General features: G+C 40.3%; 1 protein-coding gene across 6 annotated transcripts in view; it reads right to left on the reverse strand.

The window, feature by feature from the left end:
• lrp8 (low density lipoprotein receptor-related protein 8, apolipoprotein e receptor) overlaps positions 1-13,906 on the reverse strand; it is a 447,631-nt gene that overhangs the window by 82,675 nt on the left and 351,050 nt on the right. For all 6 annotated transcript variants that reach the window (XM_061975707.2, XM_061975706.2, XM_061975705.2 and 3 more), the window contains exon 10: positions 8,331-8,502. In XM_061975707.2, the coding sequence (XP_061831691.2) occupies positions 8,331-8,502 (172 nt within the window). The remainder of the gene's footprint in view (positions 1-8,330; positions 8,503-13,906) is intronic.

The following is a 13,906-nucleotide window of genomic DNA, read 5'->3' on the forward strand; positions in this document are numbered from 1 at the left end:
CCGAAATGTGTTTGTCATTCTTGTTTGGTGTGGGTTCACAGTGTGGCGCATATTTGTAACAATGTTAAAGTTGTGTGACCCGTATGGCCATTGACAAAGTATGCGTTGCATTCACTTGTGTGTGTGAAAAGCCGTAGATATTATGTGATTGGGCCGGCACGCAAAGGCAGTGCATTTAAGGTTTATTGGCACTCTGTACTTCTCCCTACGTCCGTGTACACAGCGGTGTTTTAAATATTCATACATTTTGCTTTTTGAAACCGATACCGATAATTTCCGATATTACATTTTAAAGCATTTATCAGCCGATAATATCGGCAGTCCGATATTATCGGACATCCCTAATTATTACCCATATCCACTCAGCATCTATTACACCGGTCCCCTGGGGAGGTGATCGGTGCCCTGATGTGGGATCGGATCAGAGGATGTCGTTATGGTTTGTGCAGCCCTTTGAGACATTTCTGGTTAAGGGCTACATAAATAATCTGTGATTGATTGATTGATATCAAAGTTTTGTTTTCATAAAATGTAAGTTCAAAGAGTGGAAGAAACCTTTTAGGTGAAATAATAACACATTTCTCTAATTCTCTTCGTTTTTATTGCTGCAATCCGTGTGTGGTGTACGGTATTTGTGTGCCTGGGCATGTGCACAGATGTGCTTGCATGTGTCAGAACCTGGGTGGAAGTAGTGGGAAGGGCCTTTTATCTTCTCAAATGAGCCATATGGTCTCTCTCTAATTTTACTGCCTCAATAATCACGATCATTATTCATCAGCATGCACATACACGGGCACACACGCACACAAATCCATTGTAAATGTGTGTATATCTGTAGAGGACAAACAACTCCACCTTAACTGTCGGAAGGTGACAAAACCCTCCAGCTGTGACTGACAAAATACACATCTACAAAACCACACCATGCTGACAGAATGGCAGGTTGTGATACTCAGTAGATAATAGAACTCAGTAAAAACAGCATAATATGACAGTATTAAATAACAATAACATTATTGGCTTTTGTATGCAGGGGCATCGAAGTGTAGGGGTAAGTGGGAATGTTTTACCACAGCCCCAAGCACAAGGGGGTGTTGGGCTATTGTTGTTTTTGTTTGAAAGTTTTTTTTCTGCCATTTGAATATGAAAGTTTTGTGTGTCTCTCAGCGTGTTGTTCCTGTCAGCTGGTGTGCTGTCAGTACAACAGCCAATCAAATTAGATCTACGTTGTTTTCATCACGCAGCATTCATCCAATCAAATTGCAGTACAACCACCGAACAAGTTGTCAAACAACGCAACAATTATGCCAAAGTTGGTTTCGTTCGGGTATAAAAACTACGACTTGGTCAACAAAAAACGAATTACCGTATGGAAATCACGCAGTTCGAATATTACAGACGGAGACGCAACAACGTTCAACATTTGAAGTTGCACAAAGAAGGGTAAGTTTTGAATGTAAGATAACGTTTATTGGCTAAGTTACGTGACTTGTATTTGCTGTGTAGTTAAATCAGTGAGGCTGCAAACTCACTGCTAACGTTATAACCATAGACATCTTATAAGTAGACGCAGCATGGAGCGCTACTGCCTACTGGCGCAGACGAGGCGCGGGGCCGCCATCTTGGAGTGGTGATCCGCTCCACTCAGTGCAATTCATTTGGCAGGAGCAATGAACTGTCAGCGCATTTAATTCATTTTACCTCACTGAATACCACTGATTTTCACCCCCCTTTTTTGTCATACTTGTAGCTATGATAACAGACACATGTTTTGGCGTGTTTTAGTATTCATAGTTTGCTTAACAGTAATATAATATTCTTATATGCTATAAGTGACCAGACGTCCGAGATCAAAACTGGGATTATAATCCTAGAGAAGGGGAAAAAACGGTAAACTATTTTTAAGTTGAAGAAACAATATGATTAGGTTATATATACATGCGTATATCCTACATAAACAATGTATGAATACATTAGATATCTATATATCTTAGGGACCTATAGACTGTATCTCTGTTGCTTCAGCAGCAGAGAGTTTATTCTGTCTTGACACTTTGTATTGATATTTTCTATTACATTCTTCCCTTAAATGATAATATTTGCAGTGATTGTTTTATATGTATTATTTTATGTAAGTCGCTTTGGATAAAAGCGTCTGCCAAATACTTAAACATAAACACATATAAACACCTGAAAGTCTTCATATCAGCTAATACCACCAATCTGTTTCACTGGATTCAGAATAAAACCAAATTCTGTTTTACCCAACAATGTTAGTATTTGAATACTGTTACTTGAAGACTTATTCCTGGTTACAATTATACTGTTAAGAAAGTATTGTCTTATACTTTGCCTAAAATGAGAATGCATCATAATCAGTGGCGGCTGGTGAATTTTGTTTTAGGTGGGGCTGAAAGTTTGTAAACCAAACCCCTGTAGGGGCGTCATCCTCCCCCAGAAGATTTATTTGTGATTTTCACATACAATATTGAAGATCTTTGATCCTTCTCAACTCTGTGGTAATATTATTTTCATAAGATACAACCAATAGTACGTTAATGTTAAATCTTACTTGTGAAAAGTAATCCCCCGATTCCTATTTTCAACAGTCCGCTCATTTGAGCAGGAAAACGCTGAACACCAGCCCGGCATCTTTGTTTTCTACCTGTCAACTGTCAGTTTAGGCTGCTCGCCGGCTCCTCATCACCACTTCAAGATGGCGGCCAAATTGCTCACGTCACAGCAACCTGCGTCTACTTATAAGATGTCTATGGTTACAACGTCATTGCAAACACGGCAATCTGTTGCGTCCACTGCAGTTTGCTACTTTATTCATACTTTTTGTCAAGTGATTTTTTTTTAAGCAGGGTTGCATGAGGTACCTACACATAACGTTACGTTAGACAATGTATCACACACAGTAACGTAACGTTAGTCAATGTATCACACACAGTAACGTAACGTTAGTCAATGTATCACACACAGTAACATTACGTTAGTCAATGTATCACACACAGTAACATTACGTTAGTCAATGTATCACACACAGTAACGTAAAGTTAGACGGTGGTCAGCAGCACCGCGTATTTTAGCCACCTACAAAAAGACAAACATAGTCAAATAAAGGTCAGTTAAAATGTATACTATATTAAGAATATGTGTACATATTGCATAGGGTCCTGACATCTAAAAAGTACAACTCTGTTCATTGTTATGTTCATATATTTGTTATGTTTTTCATGTGTACGCACACATAAACACACATACAGTATGAGATGAGATCAATGAGATAAGGTAAGAACAGGATAGAAACTGCTGTGGAACTAGTTACAATGCAATATGCCATTAAAATACAATGTTAACACTTTTGTGCAAATAAGTACAGTTGCACTTGTTTTTTTCAAATGTGTTTATTCTGTAAAGGAATGAGTTACGTGTTTAAAATGACTGGTTAATAGTGCTATTTTGAAGTGCAATGTCAGCACTATCTTTTTCCCTGCAATTTCAAATGCACTTGTTTTAATAAATAAATACAGCATTTTAAAAGCATACACAATCTGTGTAAATATATTAGTCTGTGGTTAAACGACTTGAAAGGACTCGGAACTCAAAATGCAGGACTTGGGACTTGACTTGAGACTTTCCAGTCTTGACTTTGGACTTGACTCGGACTTGCTCTGTCTTGACTCGGGACTTGACTCGGACTTGAGGGCAAAGACTTGAGACTTACTTGTGACTTGCAAAGCAATGACTTGGTCCCACCTCTGCCTTTAGGAGACTTGTGTATGTGGGCCAATAATTTGGTGCCATGCCCAAGTCCATCCATCCATCCATCCATTTTCTACCGCTTATCCCTCATCGCAGGGCCAACACAGATAGACAGACAACATTCACACTCACATTCACACACTAGGGCCCATTTAGTGTTGCCAATCAACCTATCCCCAGGTGTTGGAAGTGGGAGGAAGACGGAGTACTCGGAGGGAACCCACGCAGTCACGGGGAGAACATGCAAACTCCACACAGAAAGATCCCGAGTGCAGGATCGCACCCAGGACCTTCGTATTGTGAGGCAGACGCACAAACCCCTCTTCTACCGTGCTGCCCAAGTCCATTTTTGACAAAAATATTTGCCAAAAGTTTGTCACGGTTTTCATACATGCTGTCTCGGTTATTGTATGGCCAAACATTGCACTTAACAAACTAGTCCATATGCCCGCGTATCCATCCATCCATCCATGTTCTACCGCTTGTCCCTTTTGGTGTCGCGGGGGGTGCTGGGGTATTATTCCTGGTAATCTAGTGTGAGCACACGGCCGTTGTCTGTACGATTTTGGATATAACATGAGTGCCAGCACTTTGATAAAGAAGGTGAAAAACACCAATTGATTCCAAAATAGAACACCTGGAAATGCACAAAGATGGCGTCTGCTTGGTTATGATTTCCCCTCCGCCCTTCACCGTCTTTGCCAACACGATTCTTCACTAAAGATAAATATGATGTAACATTTTCCATCCCATCCATCCATTTTCTACCGCTTATTCCCTTCGGGGTCGCGGGGGGCGCTGGAGCCTATCTCAGCTACAATCGGGCGGAAGGCGGGGTACACCCTGGACAAGTCGCCACCTCATCGCAGGGCCAACACAGACAGACAGACAACATTCACACTCACATTCACACACTAGGTAACTCATTAATTTCTTTATATATTCATACTATCATTATTCTTTATAAATATGCTTGCTAATATTTTAGGTGTCTGCAACAGAATAATTGGATATATAATATTTCTTATGTAACGGTCAAACATACAGTTTTGATTTTCACTTAGTCACAAAACCTGATGTATCATTTGTGCTACTTGAAAGGATGCGAAGATTAACGTAATAATGATAAAATGCGGCAAAATTCCCAATGGTTAGTATTGCCATTTTAAATTGTAATTATTGTAAAACCCCGATAGTTTATCACACGGCGATACAGCTCATTTCCTGGAGAAGCACCTTGTGCACCAATCGCTTTGCTACGTTAAATTCTAACAGGACTATGAACGTTCTTCCCATTATAGTTTATTATTCTTCGGTCAATTGTCAACAAAATAAACAAACAGTTGTACATTCATAGATTGAAAATGAAAATGTTGCAGACCGAAAGGGTTTAGGCTGAAGTTGAACACTTATTGCGCCTAATCCTATAAACAATATCAAGTACAAGATGAACTTCCGAAAATTATGAAATGTCCTTTGTACAACATATTATAAATACACATTATACACAACATAAACACAGTTAAATTATATACACAGTAAAGGCATGTGAAACATCCTTTGTACCAATGATATACTATATACAAACATTTATACTTCCATTATTATTTATATCCCACATTTAGTATTTTAATTAACATTGATCATAGTATTAACTACTGTGTTGATTCAAGAGTGATATATTTTTCCAAGACATTGGTCTTAAAGTGTTTTTTAAATGTGTGAATGGAACTGGAACATTTTAAGGAATCATCCAAGCTGTTCCACAGTTGAACCCCCCTGACAGAAACACATCTACTTTTTAAGCTCATTCTTATCTTAGCTTTCTGAAAGACAGCTGAACCTCTGAGGTCATAGGGATTCTCTCTGGGTTTAAACCTCTCCTGTAAACACCCAGGCAGCATGTGGTTATGAGCTTTGTACGTCACAATAGCAGTGTTGAGGTCAACAAGATCGTGCAGTTTTAATGTTTTTAATTTAATAAACAGAGCATTGGTATGGTCATGATAATCTGCATAATTTACAATTCTAATCGCTTTCTTTTGAAGTAAGAATATAGAGTTGATGTTTGTTTTGTAATTGTTACCCCAGATTTCAACACAATAATTAAGATAAGGGAGTACGAAATAATTATATAACATGTTAAGAGCCTTTTGATTTACGGAGTTTTTGATTTTATGTAACATACCAATATTTTTTGCCATCTTTGTCTTAAGTATATTTATGTACAGTTTCCAATTTAATTTATCATCTATATAGATTCCCAAAACATTACAATTACAAACAACACCTGTTTTGTCTTTAATATTAATAAACATTCTAATACCTTTACAAATTAAAACAGAAGATAAACATATTCAATAGTGTGTGAATGTTGTCTGTCTATCTGTGTTGGCCCTGCGATGAGGTGCCGACTTGTCCAGGGTGAAACCTGCCTTCCGCCCAAATGCCGCTGGGATAGGCTCTAGCAACCCTGCGACCCCGAAAGGGACAAGCAGTAGAAAATTGACGGATGGATTGATGGATGGAAACACTAAAATAATATTAACACTATAATTAATGTTTCTTTTACCAAATAAATGATATTGTGGGTGTTGCTTATTGAGGTCTATTCAGCTGTACTGGAGAGGAGGCTACGCCGGATAGTCGAACCTCGGATTCAGGAGGAACAGTGTGGTTTTCGTCCTGGTCGTAGAACTGTGGACCAGCTCTATATTCTCGGCAGGGTCCTTGAGGGTGCATGGGAGTTTGCCCAACCAGTCTACATGTGCTTTGTGGACTTGGAGAAGGCATTCAATTGTGTCCCTTGGGAAGTCCTGTGGGGAGTGCTCAGAGAGTATGGGGTAACGGACTGTCTGATTGTGGCGGTCTGCTCCCTGTACGATCAGTGTCAGAGCTTGGTCCGCATTGCCGGCAGTAAGTCGGACACGTTTCCAGTGAGGGTTGGACTCCGCCAAGGCTGCCCTTTATCACCGATTCTGTTCATAACTTTTATGGACAGAATTTCTAGGCGCAGTCAAGGCGTTGAGGGGATCCGGTTTGGTGGCTGCAGGATTAGGTCTCTGCTTTTTGCAGATGATGTGGCCCTGATGGCTTCATCAGGATCTTCAGCTCTCACTGGATCGGTTCGCAGCTGAGTGTGAAGCGACTGGGATGAGAATGAGCACCTCCAATTTCGAGTCCATGGTTCTCGCCCGGAAAAGGGTGGAGTTATTATTATTATTATTAGCCTTTATTTAACCAGGTAAAATCCCATTGAGATCAAAGATCTCTTTTCCAAGGGAGACCTGGCCAAGAGAGCAGCAGCAAGGTTACATTAAAAACAGTAAACAAATACATAAAACATCACATTTACAACATTAAAACTTGCTCACATGACACATGTGCATACAGACAAGGTAGACTGCAATCCTTTCACAGAAGCTTTAAACTCATTCAACGTAACTAGGGTTTGAAGTTTAATGTTCGATTGTAGGTTATTCCAAGCCTTCGGTGCTGAAAACCTAAATGCTTTCTTGCCCAGTTCAGTTCTTACTTTGGGGACGACAAATTGCAGAACATTCATTGAACGAAGATTGTGACTTCCTTGAGTGCTATCTCCGGGTTGCGGAGGAGACCCTGCTCCAAGTGGAGGAGTTCAAGTACCTCGGAGTCTTGTTCACGAGTGAGGGAAGAGTGGATCGTGAGATCGACAGGCGGATCGGTGCGGCGTCTTCAGTAATGCGGACGCTGTATCGATCCGTTGTGGTGAAGAAGGAGCTGAGCCGGAAGGCAAAGCTCTCAATTTACCGGTCGATCTACGTTCCCATCCTCACCTATGGTCATGAGCTTTGGGTCATGACCGAAAGGACAAGATCATGGGTACAAGCGGCCGAAATGAGTTTCCTCCGCCGGGTGGCGGAGCTCTCCCTTAGAGATAGGGTGAGAAGCTCTGTCATCCGGTGGGAGCTTAAAGTAAAGCCGCTGCTCCTCCACATCGAGAGGAGCCAGATGAGGTGGTTCGGGCATCTGGTCAGGATGCCACCTGAACGCCTCCCTAGGGAGGTGTTTAGGGCACGTCCGACCGGTAGGAGGCCATGGGGAAGACCCAGGACATGTTGGGAATACTATGTCTCCCGGCTGGCCTGGGAACGCCTCGGGATCCCCCAGGAAGAGCTAGAAGAAGTGGCTGGGGAGACGGAAGTCTGGGCTTCCCTGCTTAGGCTGCAGCCTCCGCGACCCGACCTCGGATAAGCGGAAGAAGATGGATGGATGGATAAAATAAAACTTAATTAAAAGATGTCAGTGTGTGTGTATAAGTACTTTTAGAGCACATTCAACAATACTGTAAAAATAATGGAGATAACAATGATCCTTATGGTCACAATAACCGTGATATGAAATGTTCATATCTTTACATCCCTAGTTATTATACAATGAGACACAAAATTGCAGTAAAAGAGACACAAGGACTTTTAAAGAGACTCTTTTTTCCGCTCAATACACAGTTGATGCTGTGCCGAGCAGAATTCAGAATAAATGTTCTTTGCAAGCGTAACAATAATGTCAGTTTGAGTCAATACCTGTATATTTTCCGATGGTATAGATCACACCAGAACATCTTATTGATGGCCACGTCCACATCCAGCGCCACGGCGTTCTTCAGTGTAGGAACCACTTGTGTGTATTCACTCTTCAGCAGGTCGATGCGACGGATCTCATGGCGGTTGGTGAACATTAAATATGGACTCTTTCCTGATGGAGGTAATAGAACAGTTACTATGATGGTGAAGAGTGGAGAATCCTAAAACAGCAACCTAAACAAAAAATGCATTGTCGTAGATGGCCACCAATGTATACCTTTTAAATACATAAAAAAATGCATTGGTATTAGAAAGTAAATTTTTTTGTAGTTTTGTTTTTAAAGACATAATGAATGCTACTGAATATGGATTAGTATCTCCATGTGTAAATAATAAAAGCAAACAGTTGACTTGGTTCTCCCTCTTTAAATTCTTAGCATACAGTATGTATATTTAATGATGTAAGTATTAATAAATCATCTAAATAAACCATTAAAAGAAAAATATAGTCCTGACATGGACCCAGAGAAGCTTTTGGCACTACCAAAGCTGCACACTTAATTATTCATGCAATTACACTTTACTTCAACAGGGAGAAGAAAAAAACAAGTCAGGTGGTCCAAACTAAAAGCAACAAAAGAAGTCAATTTAACAAATACATTGTTTTATTTTGAGAATTTGGGTGTTTCTTGTGACTGAATTAAAACAGAACGTGTCGGGAGAGAGAAAGGAGAAAAGGAGCCAAACAACTGTTCTATTTTCAGTATGTAAAAATGTGTTTCTGGGTTGCCCTCCTCAAGTTCATACATCATTTGTTGGTCACGAGAACATTCGTAACATAGGGGATTTGTGTCAGCAGTCTGAAGCTCAGCATGATTCAAGGATTAGGGATGCTACAATCTATGTTTTATTCTGACTATTCCTATCATTCATGAGTGTGATCTACCAATACCAAAACCAATACCGATCACAAGTATCAACTGTACATTGTCTAATACAGGGGTAGGGAACCTATGGCTTTCGAGCCAGATGTGGCTCTTTTGACAACTGCATCTGGCTCTCAGATAAATCTTAGCTGACATTGGTTAACACGATAAGTAATGAATAATTCCGCTGGTAATCACAGTGTTAAAAATAACGTTCAAAATATAAAACATTCTCATGCATTTTAATCCATTCATCTGTTTTCTACCATACCTGTTCAACAAGTCGCATTAATGGTAAGAAGTATTTGATTTATTATTGGTTAGCTTCAGAATAACAATGTTATTCTCAGTGTTGGGACTAACGCGTTTTGGCGGTAACTAGTAATCTAACGTGTAATTTTTTATATTCAGTAACTCAGTTACCGTTACTACATGATATGTTACTGCGTTATTTTACGTTATTTTTTTATGTAGTATCGGCTAGAAACAGAAGATCTGAGTGTGTTTTATTGGAGCGCTGCGGTGTCGTCCTTCTGTGTCACAAGGAAAAGAAAAGGCGTGCTTTGTGTGGTTGGGGGCGGGTGTGGGCTCCCATACCGTAGTCGAAGAGCGCAGGGGAGACGTTCCTCCAGGGCCTATGTACTTCAGGGCTAACAACCTTCCCTCTACCCGGCAGTGGGTCTTTACAGCTCCGGACTCGAGGGTGAATGACGAGGCCGGCGGTTTGTTTCAACTTTGTGACTTTATTGGTGTCTCGCATGCAGCCATCCACCAAGCTAGATCACCTGCACGCACTCACTGTTGCGCTCCCTCACCTCTCTCGCCCACCCACTCACTGACATCACTCACCTCACATGCTGTCATATCTTAAAGGGCCACACACACATACGCTACTCTCATAACAACTAACAAGACATCATGGCGATGCCAGAAGTCGAGTTTCTTAACATGGAGACATTCTCAATACTTTTCTTTTGTCGAGCACAAAGAAAAGAACATTTTAGTTAAATGTAAGTTGTGTCTTGGATCAAAGATCCCATCTACTTAAAGTTAAAGTGCCAATGATTGTCACACACACACTAGGTGTGGCGAAATTATTCTCTGCATTTGACCCATCACCCTTAATCACCCCCTGGGAGGTGAGGGGAGCAGTGAGCAGCAGCAGTGACCGCGTTCGACTACTCTAAATGTATAGACTATAAAAACATAAAGAGGGATCCTAGTGGGCCAGGGCAATCTTTTCTTATCTCTAAACTAAAACTGGGGAAATGTGTAAAGTGTTCTGGGCTTCAGTACAGTGTTGATCTCATAAAGACATGATTTTATTTCCGAATTCCTTGAGAAAAAAAATGCCTGGTTAGGCTTTGTGTATGTCATGTGTGCCTTCCTTGGGTGAAGCCAGGTTTACAGCTATGGTGTTATTATGCTGTTTGTTACTTATGTATGTTATGTTGCAGCTATTTAAAATAGTTTTGTCAATGTGTTCTGGCCTGAAATAAATTGGCCCTTTGAAACATATCTTTGTCTTTGTGTGTTGTATGTAGAGCACATTGCTTTGCAGAGTTCAGTGATGCAAATGAATATCAAGTTGATCAACAGATTGTATTATTTTCCAGTGCAATAATAGTACTGAAATGAAGGCTAAAAGGGCATTGATGGGAGTTTAAAAAAAAAAGAAGAAAAAAAGAAGTAACTAAATAGTTACTTTCCACAGTACCGCATTACTTTTTGGTGTAAGTAACTGAGTTAGTAACTGAGTTACTTTTGAAATAAAGTAACTAGTAACTGTAACTAGTTACTGGTTTTCAGTAACTAACCCAACACTGGAGAATATTATATGGCTCTCAGGGAAATACATTTTAAAATATTTGGCTTTCATGGCTCTCTCAGCCAAAAAGGTTCCCGACCCCTGGTCTAAAATATTTATTGTGAGTACTATTAACAGTTTAACAATATCAAACCCATATTTAAACTTGTTCCTTACTGTCTTTTATTACAAACAATTATTTTCCAAAATTAAAGTCCAAATGTAAAAACTATTACTCCAGGGTTTTTTAACCATAGGTCGCGAGCGCTCCCAGAGGACCGCCCAAAAATATCTTTATAGTACACTGTTTCACCACTTGTGGCAGTAATGACGTTATCAAACAAACAGAAGAAGTCTGGAGCTAAAGTCATAGAGAAGTTTCTTAACCGCAAAAATTATGACTAAAGTTGTGACGCTGTATTTTAATTTGCACCAGTTTAGCCAAGAAACATATCAATTTAGTTTATTTATTATAACAACAAAATTGCATGCACATGTAATTTTCTGCAGTTATCTATTAATCCCTTCCTATGCAGTATCTTGGTTAGTACTTATTTTTATAATCAGTCTAACCTAAGCCTAAGGTTTATATGTTAAATAATCATCTTTGTGATTAACACATGCTTTTATATCAATTGACAAGGCTGCACACTGTAAGTAGGTTAGATATAATTATTGAATACAATTACAATCACGTGCAAAATTACCAATATAGTGTTAATATTTGAGTGGCGGAAACATTTTGTGGCTGGTGTGTGTGCTGTAAATTATCTGTCTCTGTAACGCACTCATCCTTTTGCTTAGAGGCCTACTGAAACCCACTACTACCGACCACGCAGTCTGATAGTTTATATATCAATGATGAAATCTTAACATTGCAACACATGCCAATACAGCCGAGTTAGCTTGCTAAAGTGCAATTTTAAATTTCGCGCAAAATATCCTGCTGAAAACGTCTCGGTATGATGACGCCGGCACGTGACGTCACGGATTGTAGAGGACATTTTGGGACAGCATGGTGGCCAGCTATTAAGTCGTCTGTTTTCATCACAAAATTCCACAGTATTCTGGACATCTGTGTTGGTGAATCTTTTGCAATTTGTTCAATGAACAATGGAGACAGCAAAGAAGAAAGCTGTAGGTGGGAAGCGGTGTATTGCGGGCGGCTGCAGCAACACAAACACAGCCGGTGTTTCATTGTTTACATTCCCGAAAGATGACAGTCAAGCTATACCATTGGCCTGTGGAGAACTGGGACAACAGAGACTCTTACCAGGAGAACTTTGAGTTGGATACGCAGACGCAGTACCGTGAGTACGCATGCAGCTGCGGCTTCCAAACATTTGATCGCTTGCCCGTACGTGCGTGCCGCTATGTGCATGTCACGTACGTAACTTTGGGGACTTTGGGGAAATATATGTGCTGTATGAACTTTGGGGAGGTGAACGGTACTTTGGGCTGTGGGATTGAGTGTGTTGTGCAGGTGTTTGAGTTGTATTGGCGGGTTATATGGACGGGAGGGGGGAGGTGTTTGTTATGCGGAATTAATTTGTGGCATATTAAATATAAGCCTGGTTGTGTTGTGGCTAATAGAGTATATATATGTCTTGTGTTTATTTACTGTTTTAGTCATTCCCAGCTGAATATCAGGTTCCACCCGCCTCTCACAGCATCTTCCCTATCTGAATTGCTCCCACTGCCCTCTAGTCCTTCACCCTCACTTTCCTCATCCACGAATCTTTCATCCTCGCTCAAATTAATGGGGAAATCGTCGCTTTCTCAGTCCGAATCGCTCTCGCTGCTGGTGGCCATGATTGTAAACAATGTGCAGATGTGAGGTGCTCCACAACCTGTAACGTCACGCTACTCGTCTGCTACTTCCGGTACAGGCAAGGCTTTTTTATCAGCGACCAAAAGTTGCGAACTTTATCGTCGATGTTCTCTACTAAATCCTTTCAGCAAAAATATGGCAATATCGCGAGATGAACAAGTATGACACATAGAATGGACCTGATATCCCCATTTAAATAAGAAAATCGCATTTCAGTAGGCCTTTAATGTCACATTATCTCCTCTTGTCTTCACAGAATGATGCTATGTAGCGACAACATTGTCTATCACGGTTACACAAACAGCAACACAGTTGACCTTTCCGCTTAGGTTCTACTGTACTTTGTTCATTGTAAGTGATTGCATTTCCAGACAATATCGATCGCTGAAACAGTTTGAATCTGCAAAAAATGGGTTGTTGGTATGCAAATCAATAAACTAATATCAGGCAAATCAGTGCAAATGGGCTTTTATGGATGAGGTTATGGGGAGGATGTTAGAACTACAAGTAGACCCAACCTCATTAAAATGGAGCTGACATTCTTTAAACCCAGGCTCATCCATCAAAAGTATGATTTGTCACACGATAATACAGACTCCAACAGTACCTTGTGACACTGTGGTTTACGTCATCAGACACTGCAGCGCGCTTTGTGATGTACGGTTTACATGCAGTGTCCACAATTACACTAAAGATCTGTCCTTGGGAAAGCAAACTGAAGGTGCTTCTTTATTTATGTTCTACACATGCAGCAATTGGACTTAAAATAAAAGAATGGAAGTTTACTTCAGACCCCAAGGTCCAATTCATACAAATGGGTCCCACAGGACTAATTATTGGACTTGGGGTAACTTTGAGCAATAACAGTACAAATATAGTATGGTCCCAAGCTATAAAAGCCATGGTTATAAAAGCCAAAGCAATACCTTCTAGGATACCATTGAATTTCTGGGTTGCATATGACATTACATCCGTTATTCTTCTTCGCGGCTTAAGGTCAACCAGCTTGAGC

This window comes from Nerophis lumbriciformis, linkage group LG14 (assembly GCF_033978685.3).
Source record: "Nerophis lumbriciformis linkage group LG14, RoL_Nlum_v2.1, whole genome shotgun sequence".
NCBI classification, from domain to species: domain Eukaryota; kingdom Metazoa; phylum Chordata; class Actinopteri; order Syngnathiformes; family Syngnathidae; genus Nerophis; species Nerophis lumbriciformis.